Source organism: Lycorma delicatula, chromosome 5 (genome assembly GCF_047948215.1).
Source record: "Lycorma delicatula isolate Av1 chromosome 5, ASM4794821v1, whole genome shotgun sequence".
Taxonomy (NCBI): domain Eukaryota; kingdom Metazoa; phylum Arthropoda; class Insecta; order Hemiptera; family Fulgoridae; genus Lycorma; species Lycorma delicatula.
In genome coordinates, this window is record NC_134459.1 from 4,050,800 (window position 1) to 4,076,829 (window position 26,030).

Sequence of the window (26,030 nt, forward strand, 5' to 3'; positions counted from 1 at the left end):
CCGAGACGCTACTACTCGCGCCACGGAGGCCGTCTTCTAAAAGCTTTGCCTAACCTGGCTTTACGCTCTTTTAAAGCGCATAAAAAAAGTTTTAAAGTAAAGGTTATCGAGCATCTAATAATGAATAAAACGTTCTCATTGACTTATTGTTCAACGCTTTTCCTTTTTCGACCGTTTTTTTTAATTTTTTAAATAGCGGTTCCCGGTCACGAAAGGTTATTTTTTAAAAATTACAAAACCTGTTAGTAAAATTAAAAATAAAATGTACGTAACGATTTGAATTATTTATTTATACCAAGAGGTTTAGTTTTTCAAATTAAAATTTATTTTAAAAAAAAACGCTAAGCAAACTGATGCTCGGAGAAAAAGTTCTGCAACTACCGCATAACCAGGTCGCTGTTCATAAGACGACCCCGTGAGGAAGAAGAACGCAAACCGCGACTGAAACGGCTGTTGGATAACCGCGTATCCGGTTACGAGTCGATCGTAAACGGCATAACTGTTAACTACAAAACAAACTACTAAGTTTAAAACAGCGGAGCTGTTTGTTTTTCGCTTTAACGAAAAAAAGTACAAGAAAAAAAGACATTTCCCGATATACGGCCGACGACTAAAAAGGAGTACTCAGGGTAAGCCGAGAGCGCTTACCCGTAGCCCCCCCGCGGCAGACGTCTTCCCTTCTTCCAGGATTTCAGACGAGACGGTCGAATAGGATTAAACAGTAATTTAATGTAATAGGCTCGATCCGAATGTTTTTATAAACGTGTTTCTAATATTTTCTCTTTCACGCTAGCACGATTTTAACCTAATATTACGGATTTATTAACGGCGGTTATATCGATCGTTCTTGCGGTAACGTCGAAAAAAATTTATCGCGAAAAAATAACGTAAAGTAAAAAATTCAACGAGACTACACTTGAAATTTTATTTTCATTTAAAAATGGCTTTGCTTAGGTTATCTCGTTACAGTATACACGAAGCTCGAGGGAGTTATTAACGGATCGAATTTTTACCTTTTCATCATCCAAAAAAAAAAAGAAATACCGATAAGACTCTTAAACAGAGCAGGGAAAAGCTCGGAATCGTTCCCGTTGTTTACGGGTAATAGAATTCTACCGTTAAAATTTTCGTATGCTTCCAGGGTTTTAGAAATCTTTTATCGAAAAGGTGTCAATAAGAGACGACCGGTCGCTTTGGAAGCAACTCCTTGTGCGCTACACGCACCGAAACGAGACATGTTTTACATTTCAAAACAAAAAATGTTTTGTATTTCTACGCTATAAATTTTATACTCCGTTTTTTGTTTTCTTGAAAACAAGAGATAATTTTACAAAGCAGAAGAAACATAAATTGCGCGATCGGTTGTTTATCAGGAACTCTGATCAAATCGAAACGATAGTCGCTAAAGCGAAGTAATATTAAGTTCTGGATCGCATACTGTACTTGGGTTATAGTAGTGCAATGGCATTTAAAAAAATTACGTGATGTGAGCTGTTACGATGTATTGTAACAATAAAATATGATATTATTAGCGAACGGCTCCCGCCCATCCTTTATTTGGCGTATATAATTCGACATATCAAATTTAATTTTACGCATAATAACATAAATTACATAATTAACATAACAAAACCGCAAAATTTTACTAATTTTATATATCGTAAAATAAGACGTACTTATTTTTAATACTATAAAGCTGAAAATTAAGATATCAATGGAACTTTTTTATCGGACAAATAAATTTATTTAATTATCGGTTAATGAAAATATAAAGCAAATTACCAACCTTTAAATTGATCGGCAAAGACAAAACGAGACAAGAATAAACAGATTTTCGTAGTAGTACCGGATGAGCGGGAATTAATTCTCTACTGAAAATTCTTTGTAACCTTTTTTAATACGTAACCGATTTTCACAAAACAAAAAACATTTTATTCCTTACAACGGTATTAATTTATTACACGATATTTCATTTATTTATATATTTAATTTATTTTTTACGTCATCGCTGATATCAGCGACGGACCACGGCGAAACGTCCAATCTCGCGTGAGCGGGTTCAGCCGGCATCTCGGTATGAAGTACGGCGGTCCGTGGTACAAGTAGAGAGATGGTGGCGAAGAGTGAAAGGACGTCGTGCCGCGGTGTTTTGATCGGTGGAATCGCTACTCGAAGCTAATGGACGAAGGTTCTGTACCAGATGTTAGGAGACGCGGTCGCCCCTCGACATCCAGTACGGAGGAAAATGTGCAAGCGGTTCGGGAAATGTTCACTCGAAAGTCGTCAGAAATCACAAAGACGGGCATCATGCGAAAGCGGTTTAACCCGACACACAATCTGAATCGTTCTGAAGAAAGAGTTGAATTTTAGTCCGTGGAAATCACATTACTGCCAGGAATTATCGCCGGAAGACTGTGATCATCGGTTGGAATAGGGGGATACGATGCTCGCTTAGTATGAAGACCGGTCCCGTATTTTCGGTATAATATCCTGCGGTCAGATGAAACCGTGTTTCATGTCGGGGGTTTGTTAACCTACACAATTGTTATTATTAAGGCAACAGAGGATCCGAGGGTGGTTGTTGAAAAAAGCCGACATCGCCGAAAGGTCACAGTGTAGTGTGGCATGACATCCACGAAAGCTGTGAGTCCACATTTCATTCGGAACACGATGAATGCAGAACGGTACCTTGATACGGTTGAAGATTACATGTTCACGGTATTGTATCCACACGGGGCGATTACAACGACCTAAGCTTTATAGAAGATGGGGCCCCGACTCGCTTCGCAAGTTCTGTCCGTGCGTGGCTCGACACCCGTTTTTCAGGACGCCGGTTGGGACGTCGTGACCCCCTTGAATAGCCAACGAGGAGTCCTGACCTAACATTCTGCGATTTCTTCCTTTGGGGATGTGCGAAACAGGAAGTTTATCGCACAAAACCAAAAACTCTTGATGAATTGGAGGAGCAAATTCGCCAGGTTCTTGGAAACATACCGCTGGATTATCTACAGACATCTGTCGCAAACATCCCCCCATCCGTTTACGGAAACCGGTGGATAATGGTGGTGCTTATGTGGAATTTTAGTAATGCGTAACAATTCTACCGTTGTAAGGAAAAAAGTTTTTTGTTTCAAGAAAATTAGTTAAGTATTAAAAACGTTATAAAAAATTTTCATTAGGGAGATAATTCCCGCCCATACTGTATATACTGGTAATTCCAAATTGCACGGCAATCTCTCGTGAGAAGGCAAAATTCTCTCTACAGGCAAAAATAAGAAAAAAATTCAAATAAACCTAGATCAGGAAACGGTTCGTTAGCGAGTTTCGGCTCGCGAAATATTTAGCCCTGCTCCCTCGGTGAAATTAAACCGTACTAAAAACCTTTGGATACAAATCTAGGGGTAAATTTGGTGGTTTCTTGCGGTTTTTCTGACCTAAGAAAATCTAATACAAGCGGTCCCAGACCTCTTTGTCACTTCGATTTTAAGAAAAATGGGGTAAAACATGAAAAGGTTTTGTCGGAAAATACACTATTTTCATGTTTGAAATAAACTAAATTTGTTAATTTACCGACATAAAAAAAAAATTTCTACTTAACATCGTAGATAAACTTAATTCTGAGAAAATTAATGTAAATAACGTCTATTAAAATTAAATATAAATTAATAATTTCAACTTTAATTAGAAACAAAACACGCAAAGCGGATCGGAAAAGCGATATTATTTTAAACAGAACAATTTTCATCGATGTTTGAAGAATTTAATGTAAATAAAAACGAATAGAAAACTTATCAATAATAGGAAAAACTGAATAAAAAATAGATTATATAAAAAATATTATAAAAATATATAAATATATATTATAAAATATATAAAAATATTATAGATTAATAAAAAATAAAATCGCCTACTTTTTGGTTTTTCTGAAAAATTGTTATACCCAAACGGTTAATCGATAAAGCTGCAATCATTTCTTCAAAGCAGTTGCTCGATGCGGCCGCCATTCTGTTTCAATGCTGCATAGTTCAGCTCGGCAAATCCACGCTAGCCGGGCGCGTCTGTCAGCAGCATTATTATACGTAATAATAGCCCCATCTTTTATTATGCGATGTGTCAATTCTTATAGTCTGCCGGTACGAGCGGAATAGACTTAACGACTACAATCAACCCCAAAGGAAAACGTCCGCCGGCGTGAGATCGGGAGATCTAAGCGGCCATTTTACTGGCCCGTTTCGAGATATCGCTTACTAAATGTGTTATTGAATTTATTCATTATAGGACACATTATAGGACACACAGTGAGCAGGTGCGCCATCGTAAAAAAACCACATCGTCCTGCACTCTAGCTGCAAGTAGAATATCTTCCACGAGTTCGGTCAGATTTGTTTGCAGAAATGCAAGTAACGCTCTCCATTAAGCCTTGGCGGTAAAAAATGAAAATCCCTTTCGACACGCCGGAGGTAGATTCACTACGCGGAGGTAGATTTCACCGGTCCCAAGTACGGGATAAAAAAAGATTTCCACCGTAAAATTAAGAAAAAATTAAAATTTACTCGATACAACGGTTGCATGTGAAAAAAGTTTCACGTGTTTAGCATACGACAAGCCCCGTCTACTTACAATTGCAGCAAAATTTTGACCATCCCTTGCCGTAAAAGGTGGTCATATCAAAAATTGTCTCAGACAAACGTTTTATGGAATATTTAGAGGATTAACGACCGCTTTAAACCGATTCGATACTGTGCCTATTAAGGAAGGTATTATTTTTTTGCTTCGAAACCCCATTTTTTCCACCCCTAGGCCAACGGTTGGTGATATCAAAAAACTTTATTTACATAAGTTTTAAGAACTTATCCAAAAAAAATAGGAGGAACTTTAAAGTGATTAGCGAAAAATTACGGCAGTTATCGTCCACAAGAAAAAAAAAAATATATATATATATATAAAAAACCTTTGAACTGACGGTGGTTTTGGGGTGTGGGGGATGTGAAACGCAAAGATATGTCGAAATTTTCCGAAAGTCGAATCATGGAACCAATTACAATTGGTAGCTTTCTTATGAAATCTACCTAAAACATTAGATTGTCCAAAAATATAATGAAATAAACTATTTTGTAATTTAGGTGGTTTTTCCCCATTTACAACCCCTTAAAATTAGGTAATTCATTAGGTTTGAAAAACCCATGATCTCGTTTATATTAAACATCGGACATTTAATTATTAAATATCAAGTCATTATTTTTAAGTCATTTAAATATAAAGTGATGCGTTGATATTAAAGTATAAGCTGCCGTATCCTGTATATATTGTATTATAATATAATATAATATTAAATTTATTCTTGATTTTCATATTATAATTTATTATAACTGTCATTACACGTGTATTATTCGTATTTTTTTATAAATTTTGTTTTTATAAGATACTCATTTTTAATATTATTACGTTCTATTAAAAGAAATGTTTTATCTCTTTAATTTTTAAATAGATAATTTAATAGCAAATGTTATAATATTTTTATTATTTCAGACCGGAACACTCATTTATAATTCTATTTTGTAATATTTCGACATTAGAATAAAAACAACAACAAATATACATATTTATATATATATTCTAATAAATATTATATATTTCTAATAAATATATATATATATATATATATATTTATTTATTTATACATATAAATAACCATTTACTTCAGGGTTATTAACTTTTTTTCTGTTTAGCCTCCGGAACTACCGTAAAGTATTACTTTAGAGGATGATATGATAATGTAAATGAAGTGTAGTCTTGTACAGGCTCAGGTCGACCGTTTCTGAGATGTGTGGTTATCCACCAAAGAACACCGGTATCCTCTATCTAGCATTCAAATGCGTAAAAACGTTATTCTTGCCTTTGCTAGGATTTGAAACTTAGAAATCACGACTTCGAAATCAGCAAATCAGCTGATTTGCGATGACGAGTTGACCGCTACAGCAGTGAATTCAGTAACCAGGGATCAGTTACCGATAAAAATAATTAACTGTTATTTATAAATATCAATTTTTACATCCTTGTATAAAGTATTGCGATCGCGAAAAATTCCTGTTTTCAGATTTCAACGGAAATCTCCATTTGACTATTCCTGAATCCATTTTGACTATTTTCGGCGAGACGTCTGTACGTACTTATGTGCGTATGTATTTCGCATAACTCAAAACCGATTACGCGTAGAACGTTGAAAGTTTGGATTTAGGACTGTTGTAACATCTAATTGTGATCCAAAACATTTGGATTTTGGATTTTTTCTTAAGTGCAGTAATAAGCCCTCATCGAGAGCTTTTCAGCAATATATCATAAGCGGTACTTACTATTATTGGTTCCAAACGTATAGTCAAATAAAATTTTAATTAATGAATTATTTTGATCTTACAGGGGTTAAGTAATTCAGTTCGAATTTCATTTCCTTCTTTTAAAACAATGAAAAGTACATAAAATTTTATTTCACTAATAACTTCTGATTTTTCTCAATTTTTTTTTTAAATTTATTTATTATTTATTGTAAAACGTTCCTTTAGAATCAGATGTTATTAATTATTAATAAATCAATACAATTAATTTTTTTAAAAAATGAAAAAAAAATTTTACCGCGCTAAGTAGGGGATAAAAAAAATTTCCACCTTAAAATTAAGAAAAACTTCAAATTTACTCGATACGACAACGGTTGCAATTGAAAAAGGTTTCACATGTTTAGCGTACGACAAACCCTCATCTTACAATTCCGGTAAAATTTTGGTCATCCCTTGCCGTAAGGGTCGGTCATATCAAAACTTGCTTCAAACAAAAGTTTTTGTCTTAAATGATTAGAGAACTAATGACCACTTTAAACCGATGAGATACTACTTTGCCTAGTAAGAGAGAAATGATGTTTTGTTGTTTTCAAAACACAATTTTTTCCACCTCCTGAGTCAGTGGTTGCCGACATCAAAAAACTTTATTGAAATAAGTTTTAGGCTTTTATCCAAAGAATCGTAGGAACTTCAAACAAATTCGATTTTTTACTTTATAAAAAAGTTATAACAATATTTTGTTTTTTTCGAAAAAGTCCCCCATTTCCACCCCGCTGTACGAGTTTGGCCGTTAAAAACTTTTTTTAGGGAACTATTTGAAAGTTACTGGCTTAAAATTACGGCAGTTATCGTGTTCACAATAAAGTGAAATATGTAATATATATATATATATATATATATATATATAAACTTTTGAGCTGACGGTGATTTTGGGGTCTGGGGGATGTAAAACAGATATGTCGAAATTTTCCGGAAGACGAATCATGGTACCCGTTAACAATAGGTAGCATTCTTATGAAATCTACCTAAAAAGGGTCTATCAGGTTGTCACCGAGATGACCGCATCGCACATTACACGAAAAAATGTACGGGAAATGACTGGCAGTCTCATTGGGATTTTCTTCTGTCCTAGTATTAGCGTTTCGATCATTTACAACACCGTTTCTTTCAAAACAGGATTCATCAGTAATCCGAATGTTACATAGGAGATCGGGATGACGTTCGCATTTTCTAATTAACCGTCGACAGAATTTCATCGGTTTATCAAAATCGGTTGTAATAGCTCTTGTGCACGTGTCGTATGGAACCGGTATAATTGTTGCTTCCGTAACGTTTGTCACGCATTTGATTGCGAAACATAAAGCGATGCGACAACCTTCGGTCGCTCGAGGTGGGAGATAATTGAACCGCATTCTTCAGCGTTGCCGTTTCTCACAACACGTTCACGGCCGGGGGCATCGAATCGTTGCGGTTTAAGCATACCTGTTTCTCGAACACGCTTCTCCAAAGCCTGAAATGTTTTACGATCGGTATTCTTCGATCTGGATAATTTTCCAGGTATTTATATCCAGTAGGCGGTCCATTTTTATTTGCTTTACCGTAAATTAACAAAATGTCCGTTAACTTTCCAAACGAAAACAAATCTGCGGTATCTTTTTTCGGGCGAAAAACGCTTTGACGTTATCATCGCCCGGAATAAAATTTTATAATATAAAAAATAGGTCTAGCTTAAAAACTAAAAAAATTAAACGATAATTTACAACTAATGTCACAGCTAAAATTTCTCTTAAAGCAATTTAAAACTAAAATCACAGCCGTAAAGTTTGAATTAAAAATAAGCGTAAAAAAAAGAATAGAAATAACTAAAGTCCAAGAGGGGTGTAACGGATAACTCGTCTCGAATAACGGAAACACTGAAAAACTATTAGTAACATAAAAACTAAAACTAAGATATTAAAAAAAATCAATTCTTAAATCTAATATCGATAAAAACGTATAACTAATATCACAACGGGAAACTTAACAATATAAAATGTAAAACTTAAAAAAAAATAAAAATAAACCATTTAAATAAAACATCAATAAAGGCCGAGAGGGATGTAAAGGTCCCTTCTCGGATACAGAAAAAATCATAACAATTATATTAAAAAAAAAATTTAATTTTGTGAAAAATATTAATTCTTAGTAAAATTAGCAATATCCTGTCTAATATTTCCTAACTATTGCCCAGAATTTCTCGAATGTTTCTCTGTAATTTAAATTTTGCCGTCGTAAGTAAGTGGCGCACAGTTAAACGACAGTTGCATAGTACGCATAGTGGACTGCGCGTCCTGCTGACATGAGGTACTCGTGTGCGAATCTGGTATGTCCTAATCGCAATCGACAGAGGACCACTTCCTCACGGAAACTTTTCCTGCACGAAGAGTCCCACGGCGATACAAAATCTTTAATATGCTGCAGTTTGTTGTCAAAGGTGGCCCGTCCAGTCATCTTGCCACTTTGCTGAAGAGACTGTTTTATAGAATTAATAAAGTCAGAAGAAGTAATACGAAAAAAAAAATGGTGAAGGGAGGTTGATTATATGCGTCTTTAGCAGCGGAATCTGCACGTTCATTACCTAGAATTCCCACGCGGCTAGGAATTCAACAGAAACTCACTTGTGTGTTGCGATGGTTCGACACGGCGATTGCGTTGTAGATTTCGATGACGAGAGGATGTCTGGAATAGATTTTCTAAGGCTTAGAGAACGCTACGCGAGTCACTGCAAATAAGGATATTTCAATAGTTTTAATGACACTCACAGCCTTCTTTACAGCGTATACTTCAGCAGTAAACACACTCGTAATACCAGGTAGACCAAACATATAAGTTCTATCGTTGACAACGAACGGTCTTTGTTTCGATCCATCAGTGTACACTACTGTGACTGGGTTTGTTTTGGAGAAAATTAAATTGCAGATATGCAATTTAAAAGGGAGCGGGCATTTTACAGGAACAGCAGGAATGGAGGTAGTTAATTGTAACCTTGTAGCCGAAACCACATTACGTATGAAAATAGCAAGACCACCGCTATCTCTACAATCAACAAGACAATCGTATCTCTCACAGGTGTGACTTCTTGAGTGTTTCCGTATCTTGTTGTAATAGATGCGTTTCTTGGAAGTACATTGTTAACGGTTCATGTGCGCGCATCAACAAACTAACATCTTCAATGCGGGACCGAAGACCTCTAACGTTCCATTGAATAATGCCCGTAAATAAAATCAGTTGGATACAGAAATGCAGATAAATATATTTAAAAAATAGTTACAGGCGATCCGGTTTCCCTTTTTCTAATTTTTATATTTAAGAAACTCCGATGCCCTGGGATCGGGCAGTTCCTCTACCGTACGTGGTGTTGAGGAGATTTTCAAAAACGGGAAGTTGCAGACGACATCCCAGAGGAGGCGGTTGTGTGAGCTCCTTTAACAGTGAGCTTATTTGGTGGCTTACCACCGGCTGTATTTACCCCTATCCGCAAAGGTAAAACTTTAGGGATAGAAACTTTCAGAGGGACCGAACAAGCTTTTTCAGCTCGCTGCAGGATCCGCACTGTTTATTGTCTGCATTTACAAGAGCTTTACTTGATGTCGCCGAGCGAAAGAGACATCTGGTTTAACCGGGTTTCGAGAGCTAAGGGTTTTTTCATATTCTCTTCGGGCGGCTAGGAAAAAAGCTTTTGCCGGGTACTGATTTTTAGGATTGCTTTCTCTTCTTTAAAACTCGGGCGATCTAGAGATCGAGCTGAACCTGTTCCCTCACAGTTTGCACGTTTTTCTTCCTCCTGACAGTCAAGTGTCCTTGCGGCCTTCTTTTGCACGTCTAGCACATATTGTAGTGCTCGGGCAAGAAGTTGTGTTCGGTCATACCTTTGACATTTGAAACACCGCCGTGGGTTAGGGATGAATGCTCGTACTCTAACCGATAGGTATCCTACTTTAATTTTCTCCGGCGGTATGACAAGGATGAAGGTCAATATAAGAGAGGAAGTAGGTGCTTCCATCCGGCTCTGACGCTTCATTACTCTTTTCACCTCTGTAACACCTTGGGGCGAAGCTCTTCGTCGGTTTCGTTAACGTCCATCATGAAGAAACCGGAGAAAAATTACTCCTCGGCTAGTATTCGAGGTTTTATGACGTACCGCACTTATACTTACACCGCCCATATACGTTAAACGTAAAAGCGATCGACTTTGTTATCACTAAAAATCTCTATTAGTATTGTTCCGTCTCTCGGTTTTCTTATGTTCTTTGGAGAACCGTTTGCACCGGTTATTACCTTATCGATCAGGAAAGATGAGACCGTATAAAGGGAGCCACCTTCCTGATTATTCCGAAGAATAACAGAACGAATATTTTTATATCTTACGTCGTACTTTACAATCCTCTTCTGCAGGACTTTTATCCTCTTCAAAAATCTGACCGAAACCTTTTCACTAGACGAAAATCGGTGGATTTTTCAGACGGACAATCGGCTATCATATAATTAATTTGTGGACTTGAAATTTAGATCCCACGAGTACCGGCGATATAACGGACCACTCCAGCAGAACGCACGCGTACTGGAGCTAGAGCTAAATACAACTGGGTTCGCCCCGGTGCCCAGAGGGCATCGTTCGAGACTCACTACGTAGAGCCATTCAACCGCCGGCACGATAGTTTCCACCTTAGGTTACGGTTGCTTTTCGTAAGGTGTCGCAAAGTCACCGAGTGTAAGTGAAAGAGCAAATAGTGTTGAGTGTTGCTGTGTAGTTGTGTAAGGATATATAAATTCATACATAAATTTGTGGTATCACTCGTCGCAAATGAGTGACCGACCAATAAAAGACAAACTCCGCTAAAATAAATTTTCAAATGCTAGACGCTAAACTTAAGTGTTGATCGGCTGTTATTGCCGACCTATGAAAAAAAAAAGTTTTAATACGTTTTAGAAGGCTTTCTTTCAAATTTATCATTGTAATTTTTAGCGTTTGTTTATAAATTTTTCTATTTAAAATCGTATCGCATTTCCGATCCGGTTTGAGCGTTTTGTTTCTAATTTTAATTTAACTTCTCAAAGTTGTGATTAATCTTAAAAGATGTTATTTACATTAATCTTCTCAGAATTAAATTTTGTACGAAGTTAACTAGAAAGTTTTGTTTGTTTATTGATAAATTAACAAAGTTATTTTATTCGAAACCTAAAAAAAAAATGTATTTTCCGACTAAACCTTTACGTATTTTATCCCGTAAATTTTATCGTAAAATCGAAGTGACAGATATCTTAGACTACAAACCATAAGGAAACACCAAATTTACCCCTCGATTTGTACCCCAAGAGTTTTAATACGGTTTAATTTCTCACAGGAAGTAGAAAGCAAGGTTAAATGTTTCGCGAGCCGAAACTCGCTAACGAACCGTTTTCTGATGTTTACATGAACTTTTTTCTTATTTTTGCCTATAAAATCATCTCCCGAGAGATTCCCGTGCAATTTGGAATCACCTGTATATATATATATATATAGTCTATAATTATAACATTTAAAGTTACTTTTGCTAATTTCAGCGATTAGTTTGCAATTTAATTATTAAATTTTTATTAATTTATAGGCCGACATATAATTAAAATGAAAATGCCATGCCTGAATCCCGGTCAGGCATGGCATTTTCACACACGCTACAAATCACTCATCTCATCCTCTGAAGCATGCCTGACGGTAGACCCGGAGACATAAAAAACAACAACATATAATTAACAAAAGATGTATTTATAAATACAATCCTCCGTGAATAAAAAAATAAATAACCTTACCCATTACTAACCTACAAAACAGTACGGGAAAAAAGAAAATTAACGGTATTTGATATAAAACAACCGAATAATTAAAGGATGACTAATTAAAAATAAATAAATATACGTCAAGAACATTAAAATAAAATCTCTTTAAAACGGATAACACTATATCAGAATCGACCAGAAGTAAGCTACAATAATATGCTATGCGATTCGGAAGAAATGACTGTGCTAACTAGACGGCGACAGAAGCCAACAGTTAGTAAATATTGAAAAAATATAATTCAGCGTATAACCAGTTTGTACCTCTTTCGTGTAGTAATAAAAACAAAAATTCGATATCGTAGAAGAATAATAAATTTAAAAAATTATCACGTAAAACGTATTATTTGTATTACTAATTCGTTGCAGTAACAGTTCTGTAAGAAAACTGTAAGAAGTTGTAATATTATTACTTAATGTTGTAACGTACGCCACAAACGCTTAACGTGCTACCTGTGTAACACTGTTGTATTAATAGTAGAAATACATACACAAGCGTGACGACGGCAGTAAATAAGAATATAACATAAAGCTACTAAACGTTTATTTATACGTAGTACAGTCAATTTGTATTTTTATTTGAAAATCCTTACCTACCGATTGATGTTTTTTCCATATGTTAGGGGGTGATGAGGGAAGCTTAACTCCGGATTTTTAAAATCTCCCCTCCAATAGATTTTTGAAAAACTCAAAAACCGTTGGAAATGCGTTTTTCTCTGAATCTATGCATTTTAGAGAAAATTTTTTCAAACAAAAAATGTAGAGGACATTCTCCTCTACAATTAATGTCTTTGAAGTTATGCCGTATAACTTGAAATTGAAATACTAGGTGGCGGTGAAGTTGTAAAAAACGTGTTTTTTCGGTTTTTTTCCCGGAAAAAATTGTTTTTCGTCTGTATTGCATTTGGAAAAGTTGTTAATCTCAAAAAAACAGACGACTTTTATTTAATCAATTTTCTTGTACGACTTACTGTTTTGGAGCTGTAGCTTGTGAAAGTGTGAAAATGTTGTGAATCGGGCACGTGTTCGAAACCGGTCCAGTCGTTTACAACGTTTTTATACTTTATACTTTTTTATACGAAAATTATACTCGTACCTTTGCTATCTACCCTAACGGTTTAGGAATGAAGTCCATCGCATTATTTCTTTCACTTATACACTTAGTTTTCTTTCGCTTAACTCACCGATAATATTTCTGGTTTACTGGAATTACTCGTGGCGTAATCTTACTCGTATCGAACTGGATTCAAGACCCTGCTCGCTGGACCGGTTAGCAGAACTCCGCCGAACCCACACGACTCGCAGACGTGCCTTGCGGGATTGACGTCGTAACGCCTCGCAGGCTGGTTCTAATAGAACTCTGTTTAGGAACGGAACGCAAGGATGTCGGAGGGTGCAATACCCTCCTACTTTTCGCAGTATACGGACTTACGTCCTTTGCTGCTGGGTGATTCTAATGGACTGGCGGTTGTTAATAACGGTTGGCGTTTATTCGTTTGGATTGCGTTCCGATCCGATGGAGGGTTTGTCGGTAGGGACCCGATGGAATGATGTGCTAATAAGCTTATCTTCCATGACGCACTCCATTTCAGCCTAGAGCGGGCTGAAATCCTTTATTTAGGTGGGCGTCCTCTCTTTAGGAGAGTACGTCGGAGGCGATTTTTGGGCTTACACTTTGTCATTTACTTAATTCACTTCAATTTAACTTGGTTTGAATTCAGGAAATGCGGTTGGATGGATTGCTCTGGGGCGTTGCGTCCCAGAGCTATCTCAGTCGGTAGAAAATAGATTGGGATTTACTAGTCTGAGCGCGATATACCTCTATTAAGTGTTAGATGTCTGCCCGCCGTAAGGGCAGGCAGGAGAGATATACATAACGCAGGTTGTTTTTCGAGCGGCCGTGCGCCGGGGTGGTGACAATTTTGAATAAGACGCCTCCCCCCCCTATTATATATAAATTTGGACTTGATGCGGCTGCTGGTCTAGCCCTACAAAATATAATGGTCCGCGGAGGGTTTGGGGGTCTGGTGGTGTATGGCCAAACACGCTTTCTTCTAGCTGTCCTTATAGTACTTGGAGTTTCACCTGAAAAAGAAAAAGCCCAAGCGCACAGCGGATTGAACTGTTGAAGGGGTGAGAAAGATTGCTCTTTCATCACCGTGGTATGTGGGGGTGACGGGTTAAGGCAGTCGTGCTGCCGGAAGGGTGTGGAAGTGGGAGCGTAATTTGGTAGTGTAGAACTCTGTTTAGCCGGTCTTACTGGGCTATTTATACTGCTAGCCTCTTTACCTGTCGAACCGGACCCAAGTCAAAACATGTGAACAGTTTACCGAGGCTTTGTTCCCGTGAATTCCAAACCTGGTCTCTTTTCACTGTACAACAGGTGTTCATCGTGTGACAGCGGGCGGTATAAAAAAAGACAATTGTAAAACGGACCTATTCTTTACAAAAAGGGTTCTCCTTTATGTCCCTTTCTGATTCCTCTAATTATTATATCTGCTACTACTTTCATAATTTGGTAGGAATCCGTTACTCAGCCACGCTATACAGATCTTGTTGCAGTATAAAGGAAGCGCTTTTCGTAACGACCTCGATCTCAAACTAAAAATGAATATTCAATAAAGAACTTACATCTAAATTTTATAATTTCTGTCGAGGTTGACAGAAATGTTAAAATGTTAATAACTACATAATTAATACGTCATAAAGTGCAACCGTCGGCGCGTACTAGTAAACAGTATTGATATTTTGGTTTTGTTTTTCCATTTTGAGATTTAAATTTCGAAAGTAAAACCGTTTGGGGTAATTTGTAATTAAAAAATGTTAAAGGAAACCGGTTTCATTATTTTTACCAAAATAATAAGTTAAACGAAGTAATATTTTACGTATTCAACTCCGCGTCACGGGTGCCGACATCTGTAAATTAATGTGCTACCGGCAAGGACTCGATCGGAATAATTATTTTGGCCGACAGTAAGCAGGGGTCGAGCCGCGGCGACCGATTCAGAAAGATCATTATTTTATCGATACTGTGAACAGACCAAGAATCGTACATCATTGCGGTCCGGGAACTATAAAAGAGCGTTCTTGGACGATCCCGGTGCAAAATGAAGTCATCAGAAAGACCCGCCGGTTTAAGTCTTGGTAAGAAAATTACGAAGACGGTCGACGCAGAGGAGCTCGGCCATTCCGTAGTAACCGATCACGCTCTCGATACCTGCAAGCCAAACGGTTCTTTTCAAAACAACTTAAGAGCTCAGAACTCCCCGGCTCGCCCGAACGATAATGTTGCGCTAGGAGCTCACAGACCGTCACTGATATTTCGATCTCGTATTCAGTCGATGCTCAGAATCACCGATACTTAAGTTTCATATCGTGTCGATATTCCGAAGGAATATCGACATTCCGATAAGTTCGATATTCCGGAGGAATATTTGAGAAAAACCCTAACAAAATTTTAAGAAAGCAATTTTCCGCATGAAAGTCGTTCATTTTACATTTTTGTCAAGACCCAAACCGACATTACTCTTTACATAATTTATTTCGAAAATAATTAACGGTGTAATACTAAACCGTAAAGTTACACCGACACTTTAATACATCGATTTATACCACCCCGGTTTGATACCCCGATTTAAGTAAACGCAATATCTCTTTACTGTGTATTGTCACCTGAGGAAGGTTAGAGAATTTTAAGTGAGACGTTGTGTATTTATAAGTTTGCACAGTTTTAACCTACCGGGTTAGTCTAGTGGTGAACGCGTCTTCGCAAATCAGCTGATTTCGAAGTCGAGAGTTCCAAGATCAAATCCTAGTAAAGGCAGTAAGTTTTATACGGATTTGAATACTAGATCGTGGATACCGGTGTTCTTTGAAGGTCGGGTTTCAATTAACCAACATCTCAGGAACGGTCGACCTGAGATTGTACAACACTACACTTCACTTACGCTCATGCATATCATCCTCATTCATCCGCAGAAGTAATACTAAAGTAGTAATTCCCGGACGCTAAAGAGGAAAAAAAAGTTTGTATAGTTGATGGTTAACCCAAGAAATTAATAAAGTTAATATTTTTAAGTAAAATATATCTTATTATGTTTAATTCTATTCAATCAAGAGGAAAATAAACTTAAATAAATTATATTTAAGTTAATATTCATATATATACGGCCGCGTTGTGAATCCTCACCGATACAACAGACGTGTCTCAGTAGAATCGTGGCGAAATCAGTAACACAAAGGCAGCGGCTGCTTATTCTTCACCTGCTAACTGAATACACTATAGTGACGCAATAAAAAACAATAATAATAAAAGTAAAACTTTTTCGTTTTCCTTCAATTATTTTTTCATGTTATCAAACGATTATTCTGTACAAAATATCTGGAATTCGGTTGTAATTCAAAATGAAATTAACTATCACAACTAAAATTCATAAACCTTACGTTAAAAAAGTTATAACATGTTAGAAACGGAGATAAAAATATTAGTAACGATGATATTTCATTTAATTCTGAATGATGATCGATAATTCATCAAAAATTAATTAATAAATAAAACAGTAATAATAAAAAATAAAATACGCTTTTTTATTATTTTTATTAGCAAAAAAAATGTAATGAATGAGCTCATCATAATAAATTAACATAATCGTTAAGATAAAACAGACAACTCAATGTTGTAATAAAAATTCACTGAAGATGATAATAAAACAAAAAATTAGAATAACAATTAATAAATCCCAGAATTAGTAAATCGAAGAAAATATATAAACAAACAAATCGGCAACAAAATTAATCGGTAAATTTTTTTCGACAAATTCTTTAAATATTAATTCAAATCTCCGCAACTCCTTTATTTTTATAATTCAAATAAAACTAGTCGAGTAATTAAATCGTAAATAAAAAGCTTTATTCGTACAATTTTATTATTTCAATTAATCAAAGTTTCGATTCAAAAAACAATTAATTTACGACCGGCAGGGGTAAGGATGATTTCCGAAGAAAACTACATACATCCGAATAATAAAAACTCCTCTCGTTTCTTCAAACACCTCGCATAAAGGCGGATACAAAAATACCAACCGCTCAGAAAGCTTTCAACAGCTTCCCGTTACAAAATTTAATATCGCTAATATTAAAATGAATGAAAACAGAATAAAAACGGTTTAAGTTGCTAGCTGTACGTCGACAGACGTACGAATCGCAGGTTTGATAAGGTTATCTTATCGATATTTTAACGTACAAAACAAATCAAACGCATTATCTACTCGACCACCTCATTTTACTGAATTAAATACATGCGGTCGCCGGCATCGGTAAGAAGCACTTACGTCATAAAGGAACGTTTGCGTTACCGATAGCCTACGTATTTTTGTTCAATGGTATTTCCAATTTCTTGTCTGGCTTATATTATTAGTCAAGGTTAAACTTACTTTCTATTACGAGAATAAATAAATTGTAAGCATTACAACAAATATAGGACGATAAAGTTTTAAAAACATAAATCGACACTGTTTATTCGAGAAAAAAATCAGGATTGTGCTCGTATTATATTTTTAATCAAAATCCTTTATTTTTAAGACAACGTATATTATAACCGATTAAAAACGCACACATCTAAAGAAAAAATAATAATCTGGAAATCCGAGAAAAATCCAATTCTGCCAAAAAACCAATTGACTTTTCGTTTTAATCCTTAATTACAACCGACTGAACAAGCGATCATAAAACGATGAATTTTCCGATTTACAAAACCGGACCGTTCGTTATTTGCGTCTGTGAGTTTTCGGTATATCCGAGTGTGATGCTACACAAAACGACCCCTAGGATAGTATTAAATGTCATATGCGGTCGCGTTTCAGATCACCTTACGTAAAACAAAATAAAAAATTTAGCTTGTTTAATTTAGCGTTTGGTAATAGTCTTTAAAAAATGTTTAGGCAGTTTATTTTCTCCGGTGAATCAGAGGAAAATTTCACTTTTTTCAGCTTTAACTCCAAAGTTTTAACTTGGGCCGAATAAAATTGGGGAACTCAATAATCACATTATTAGCGTAAATATTCATCATAGTATCTCGTAAATGTATCTGGTAAATATATATATATATATATAGATGATATGTTCGTCACGTATACGTATCAGTTGAAGGTTATCGACTCCGGTTCAGCGAGTTGTAGTGTTTGTAATCACGGTATATTCAATTGAGCAGCGTGTTTTCATCGTGGATGATATGTCCACACAACTTCAATAAATTTGGTTCGTGAAAGGTTTCACGGGACGTATCCTAGAAGAACGGTCTTGGCAAATCAACGATTCAGAATTTGGCTCTGTTACCGACGCGAAGAGAGTGAAACAACGGACCGTTCGGAAGTTGTCGCTGATATAGCGAATCTTATCGGATGGAATCCTCAAAAGTCGACACGAAGATTAGCTCGACAAACAGAAGTTTCTCGAACATCGTGTCGCGGTTTACAAATGAAAGCCTATCGTACGAGTGTTATGCGTGGATTAAAACACGATAAGGGTAAACGAGTAAATTACTGCCAGCGGCTCTTACAGAATATTAGCGAAGGGCTTCGTCCTTTTCTCATCATTTCAACAGATGAAGCCGAGTACAGGCTACGTTAATTCCCAGAATACGCGGCAACGGGCTACACAAAACCCAAATGAAACCCGTCAGACACCAGTCCACGATTTAAAAATTGGTGTCCGGTAAGAAATTTCTGGAAGCCGGATCGTCGGACCGATATTCTTTGAGGAAACTGTAAATACCGACGTCCATTTACGACTGTATTAAGAATTTGCGCGTAATTTAACCCCCAGAAGAACCTTCTTATGCGCGGCAAGACGGAGTGACTCCCCAAACCTTTGATCGGTCTCTCGCTCGAATCCGCCGAGATTTCACGAAGGATAGAACAATCGGTAAGGCCTTGCGGCCACTCCAATCTCCAGACTTATCGCCGTGCGATTTTTACCTCTGAGCCTACAAGAACGACCCGAGAGTTGAAACACAGCATACGACAAGATCGCCAGGATTCCGATCGGAGAATTGCAGGAAGTTTTACCGAACGTGATTTGCCGCGCTGAACTTTGCATAGCAGCTGGTGGTGAGCATTATCGACACTAAAATTTATAAACACTTATATTTTCAAAAACACATAATCGAGAATCAATAAATGTAAATAGTTTAATATTACTTTTAACTTTACATTTTTTAATTTTTATTTCCCGGGGCCGGTTTAATTTGGCCTACCTATATATATATTTATTTATACCTGTATATCACATATCAGGTTTAAAGGTACCTTTGACGATCAAACAACCGGCTATTCGAAAACGTTAAAGCTCTCACTCGCAAAGTTTATATAAATAATAAAATATAAAATCGTATAAAACAACATCTTATCGTTACGTTTATTTATAACGTTTGAATTCTTAAATTGTACATTTAAAGCACTTAAATCTGTCAAATTAGTAAATAAATGATTACACTGCTAAAAATCCTTTGGTTGCAATTAGAACAAATTTAAAGAAGACCGAAATCGACCTACTGCACTCGCTCACAAACTGACACTGCCTAATTATTTCATCTATAAACCGAACATCCTTATTCCAAAAAAACCCAGAATATAATAAAACAAGAAGACTTAAAAACAGCATGAATCGACATATGAAGAAAAACAGTTTTAAATGATGAGCTGTGTGGGCTTTTGTAATTATTTTTTGTTTGGGATTATTCCTAATTTTTTTTAAATTGATAAGTCGTCTTATATTTTTGTTGTTTAAAAATTCTAATTTGTGTTGTTTTTATTTCTGTTTATTCTTTTATTAATCTGACCTTTTGTCTAAAAAGATTGGGAATACTTACCCCGTATTCTTAAAATGTATAAAAAAAACTATAAAATTATTTATTCACGATTTCATAAATCCGTTTTACGAATCAAAATCAATGTTATGAAAAGACGAATCCAAAATTTTATTAAACAATCTTCTCATACGTTTCACGACTTACAACGGTCGAAAACAATGAACTTCAGAAAGACTTTCTAAATCACAGCTCTAAAAAATTTGATTTTGTTTTGGAATTAAGTAAGATGCTTATCGTATAAAAAAGTGAGACTTTTTTTAAAGATTATCGAAAACATAAAACTTATGAAAACCAGATAAAAGTACAGTCGTTGAACACGTGTTACTCTCTCCTTACCGAATAAAAAATACAGCACGCGTAGAGTAATTTACGAAATCCAGATGATTTTATTTTTTCAATCGTTTTAAAACGTCCTAACAATTAATAAATTTAACTAATACAGCCTTTTAATTGCTATTATTACTTTGTCGAATCGATTAAGAGTTCCTTTTAAAGTGTAAAGCTTAGTAAACAGTTTCACGTTATGAGAAAGGTGCCGCCATAATTTACGGCGCTATTTCCAAAGTTAACCTTTCTCTCCCGCAATATTCCCCTATCTGCTTCCTCATCGTCTCGACGACTTAAACGGTAAGGAAGTAAATACACTCATCGGCTACAATAACGGGCATATACGATTCAGGATATGCAACCGTAATTTTAAAATAAACAATTAGCAGATGAATCCTTCCGCCGCATCGTCCGCTAAATTACGCACGAATAACTGAAATAAAATTTCACAACACTATTTAACGTACGATCGTCCTTTTTTCTTAGCTTTGCAAACGCCACAGAAATTCTAAACGGCACGTGCGCACGTGTACCTTCTCTTTTAATGAAGATAGAAAAAGCTCTAGCGGGACGAGCGCGCTACGGCGAAGCGTGTTTCTAACGTTTCTCCTTCTTCTTAGTACCAGAAAAACCGCCGGCTGGCTCCTCGTATAATAAACAAGAATTTCTTACCGATTTACTTACAATTTCATCGTCCGACGAAAACCGGTAAAACCGGCCGATCTGTCGATCGAGTTATATCGACGATAAGCTGTCAAAATTAAAATAATACTGACGAATTCTTTCCCTTTTTGTTTTAACGATAAAAATTAATAAGCGATAAAATAACTACGATAAAAATATTATTAATCGATTAGTAATTAAAATTAATCTAAAAACTATAGACTGATGAAATTATACATACCTTGATCAGTTCCTTTAAGCGTTCTCTGGTATACACAGCACCGATTTCTTCACCGAGCACCCAGTCGAGTATTTTGCTTATAGGATAAGCCAGCGGAAAGGTAAGAACCATAACGATTTTCGTCACGTATATGGTACGAGCACCGATAGCCAAACCGTGACGCGAACATACGGCCTGAGGGGTAATTTCGCCCAAAATAACGATGGCTAAAGTAGATGTAACGACGGCCACAAGGCCTGAAGTTAAATCGTCGAGCAGGATCGTAAAAGTGGAATTAACCATAACGTTACCGAGAAGTATACTACAAAGAAGGTAATTTCCGTGAATTCGAACGGGTATAATTTTTGCCGCGTATCGACGTTCCAAATCCGTACCGGTATTGCTGATTATTTTTAATTCTGTATTGTTTAAAGCCATCAAACCGAGATTCAGTCCGGAAAATAACGATGAAAATCCCAAGCAAAGTAAAACGATTACGACCGACAACCACAGCGGTAACACTTTTTCGTACGATCCGATCTGCAAATAATCCTCGGAACCGACGTATCTCCAGAAATTACCGCCGGGAGGATTTTCAGAAAATTCACTTTCAGGCTCTTCTTTGAAACATAAAAAATAATTCGTATCCGGCTTTCCTAAAGCCGGCATAGTGATCTGTAGAAGCGCTGTGTTCTCTTTAATGCTGTCCGGATCCAACTGCAAAAAGACACACCTGCTATCATTCGCAATGTCCATCGGTTTAAACCGATCGTTTGCAGCCTGACTATGTATAATCATAATTAAAATGATGTACATAGAAATTCTGCCACACAAAATTTAAACTATAATAACATTACTAAAACTACACGCAAAATAAATTTTATCCGATATGGAGCCACTCAAGTATTAAAAAGCCTCTTCCTAGACGCGATAAACTTTTACAATTATTCTTATTTAAATTTCGAATTTTTTGTCTGTACCATATTAATAAAAAAATTTGGGAAGAAGAATTTTAATTAGTTTTTCAGATTTTTTTCCGGGAAGGGGCTGTAACTGGTTTTTAATTTTTTTTTCAAGTTTTTCTTTTGGAATGGGAATCTGAACCGATAAAAAATCCAATTACGATGTAGCGAATATATTGATTTCCTTTGAAGCGTGTCGCTAAGTTTAACATTATTATTGCAATAGCGTTGTACCTACTTATATTACCGTCTAAAGCATATTATCTCTTGAAACTCCCTCAGAAACGAGAAGAAATTTTCATACTACGTAACGGGCTTTTATGTCGTTGTTTAGCGCTCATATGAAACTTTCAACAGCGACATTTAGTACGTTAAATATTTAAACTTAGCCGTGCGGTTATTGTTTTTAATATACAACTTTTGCTAAAATCAACAGTCGCTTATTCTCAAATAATACGAACCGTCTCCACTATCGGGCAACAAAAACGTTTTCGAGCGCCTTAAACGATAATTCGCCCTTTGTTAAGATTTTCAGTCGCAGAAACAACGAAACCTAAGTTTTTAAACGAAGTTAATTTTAAAATCCTGAATTATCACCTATTTCAATCGTATTCTTAGTTTTATTCTTTATAACGATAGTTTCTTTCTTTTTCCTGTTTAGCCTCCGGTAACTACCGTTTAGATAATTCTTCAGAGGATGATATGTATGAGTGTGAATGAAGTGTAGTCTTGTACATTCTCAGTTCGACCATTCCTGAGATGTGTGGTTAATTGAAACCCAACCACCAAAGAACACCGGTATAACGATAGTTTGAAAACTGACGAGTTGAAATTTCACTTCAGCGGTAAGATGAAGTTCCACAACGGCACGATCAGGAACAGCGAAAATCCGCGTGAGCTTTCGAAACGCGTTTCTGATCCCCTTACAGGCGAATTGTACGGCCGTTCTTCTTCGGATCGAGTGATTGGAGATGCCAGAAAACTTTCTCGTTCTGCAGTTAGAGGAAAACGACCGAGAGATGCTTTAACACGACGTGTTAAATTTACCGTACAAAAGTCCGAAACGACTACCGCAGTTCCCGTTTTGATGCTTTCGATTTTTTTTTACGGGAATTCCATTAAAGGTAAATCGTTTATCCCGCTGTTGCCTTCCGATTTTGCTTAAGTGATAAACTGAATCGCCGCTGCGATTTCAGTCAGACTCATACGTCTAATCGAGTTCGGCAAAAAAATCGATTTCATATGATACGGGATATCTGGTGTATCATCAATGAAGCTCATAACAAATAAGGCGACAGTTTTATGGGAAGAAAAAACGGTAGGCGTAGCTATAAATCGACACCTAAACCGATCTCTAAGTATTCTCAAATAACGCGCCTTTAAAATTTCGTAATCGCATAGCATGATAGCGGATCAGAGGGGGAAAAACAGAAAACACTTCTCACCTCAACATTTTTTCGATTTAAAAAAAAATATCCGTTCCAGTATCGCTGGAACGGAATACCAATCGGTCCTGACTTTACTAGTAAATTCAAGTGCAGCCTTAAGGTATTCCACAATTTTTGCGATTATCGCACTGAAGAATTTATTAATGGGACGTTTTGAATTCGCGAGGCACTCGGAGTTAGGCTACCCAAAAACACTCGGTTAGAAATTTTATTTTCAGGTACTCCTTTTTAGGGTCATCGTATAAAAAATTAATTTCTCCCGGCCAAACAGTAAGTATAGAACGCGTTAGAATTAAATAACACGTAAACGTTTACTCTCAGTCTGTTTTTTTAATCGCTTTACGTAAGATAATAAAAAAATTAAAGTAAATTTAGTATTATAATGAGAAATAAATTTTTTTTCGATTACCGCATAAATTATTATATTACACCGATACGATTTTCTTCTCGGAATTCTTACTTTTGAGCGTATCTGGACGCGTATAGGAGACAGCAGACCGATCCTACAGACCGTCTCTGCCTTCTATAATCTATATAAGAGATAGCAGAAGACGCTCGTAGGGAAAAGAATATGGCGGGAGGTTTCCAGACGTAACCATCCGCTAACACAGTACTCTAGGGCGACCGAATGGGGTGGTGGTGGAAGAAATGCCAGCTAACCAAAAAAAAAAAATTCAGTACGATAGACGTTAAAAAAATGAAACTTTCTATAAAAATAGTCAGGACAATTTCTCTCGCACGAATATTTTAAAATTTATAGCTGTGAAAACCCAAAATCTATAATATCGTTTACTTTAAACCGCATTCCGGTAAGTATATTTTAATATATCAAATACTAAAAATTTTAATAAATAATACTTGAATGACTCCTTTCGTATGAAAAAAAGTTGTTAAAATTAACTATAAAGGATAAAACACATAATAAAAATACATTGTTAAATTTACATCAAAGAATGATCAGTTACTATAGATAAATATTATAAAAAAGAGCAGTATTATTCCTGATTATTTTATCGTGATAAAAATCTGCAAAACCTAGTAAAATAAAAATTTGTCAAACTGTTAACAAAAACTTTTCAGTGATCGCTGTTGTTTTCTGTACGCTAATTAAATTTCATAAACCGATTAGTATCTAATCACTTATTAGCATAAGTTCACGACAAAAGTTACCGTCAACCTAACGAGAACTAAATTACAAAAACTACCGATCGGCTATTAGAACTAGACTTGTTTAAATAAATATGAAGTCGTTAGTACGCATTCCGTACTGATTTTATCTACGTATAAAATTTTTGTACACAATACCTTTCGAAAACTTCTTAGCCGCGTCAAATTCTTTATATCTACGTCGCGCGACATTTACTACTATTTTTAAAAACATTTTATATAACGCTAATTTTATTTACGTTCGAAAGTAAAAGTTAAAGTTTGTTAATCGTAAATTCAACAGGATGAAATACTACATGTAATCGTAGAAATACGTGCAAATACATTTTACATCACGGTTACATTCGAGCCACTATAATCCGGTCTTACACTAGTCCGGTAATTTGCCTGGCCGCCTGCAAATCTTATAAATGACTGGTGTAATAGTGGGAGGTTCATGTCACAACGTGTATTATCCTCCAAAACAATCAAAACAATAGACTGTCAATGTCTCTCTCACTCTCTCTCTCTCTCTCTGTGTGAGCCCGCGCGCGCGCGCCTTAGAGCAGTACGATTAGGATGTCGTTCGAGTTCAGTAGAGCGGAATAAATAATCGTTATTTTTTTATTTGGCGTTATTAAACGAAATAATTGCGCTATTCTTTACTTCATTTTGTATTTTGTTTCACTGCGAGTTGTAATCGTGTCAAGATGTCGTCAGTACAGGTAAAAAGTAAACGTTATTTAAAAAAAATAATAAAATGTAAAAAAAAATTAAGGCTGGCGAAAAAATAGTCGATCTTTCAGATGAATATGGCGTAGGACGTCAACAAGCCATGACATTAGAAAGAAAACTGACAAAATTAAATCGTTTATAAAAACCAATGTATTCTGTCTGACCGATGATAGTTTGTCTAACAGAAAACCTTTAAAAACGGGAGAGTTTTTAAAGTTTACACGCTCTATTTCAGAGAAAATACTCAAGGAGAAAGCGGTTCTTTTTATCGACAAACTATGAAGAACGACGATTTTAATGCAAGCATAGGGTGACACTGATTACAAATAATTTCCCTTCTCATCCTGATGAAAACGAGTTGAAAAATAAAGACGATTCTATCCGTTTAACGCTCCTGCCTCCCGATAAGAACCGTTTTTTGCAGCCGATGGACCAAAACGTTATTCAGGCTGTGTAAACAAACCGCAGAAAAAGGCT

General features: G+C 36.0%; 1 protein-coding gene across 6 annotated transcripts in view; it reads right to left on the reverse strand.

Moving 5' to 3' along the window:
• The window catches only part of uex (metal transporter uex), a 275,296-nt gene that overhangs the window by 180,094 nt on the left and 69,172 nt on the right, over nt 1-26,030 (reverse strand). For 5 of the 6 annotated variants that reach the window (XM_075365555.1, XM_075365556.1, XM_075365554.1 and 2 more), the window contains exon 3: nt 21,284-21,979. The exons of the other annotated variant lie outside the window; for it this stretch is intronic. In XM_075365555.1, coding sequence (XP_075221670.1) covers nt 21,284-21,979 — 696 coding nt within the window. The remainder of the gene's footprint in view (nt 1-21,283; nt 21,980-26,030) is intronic. 6 annotated transcript variants of the gene reach the window in all.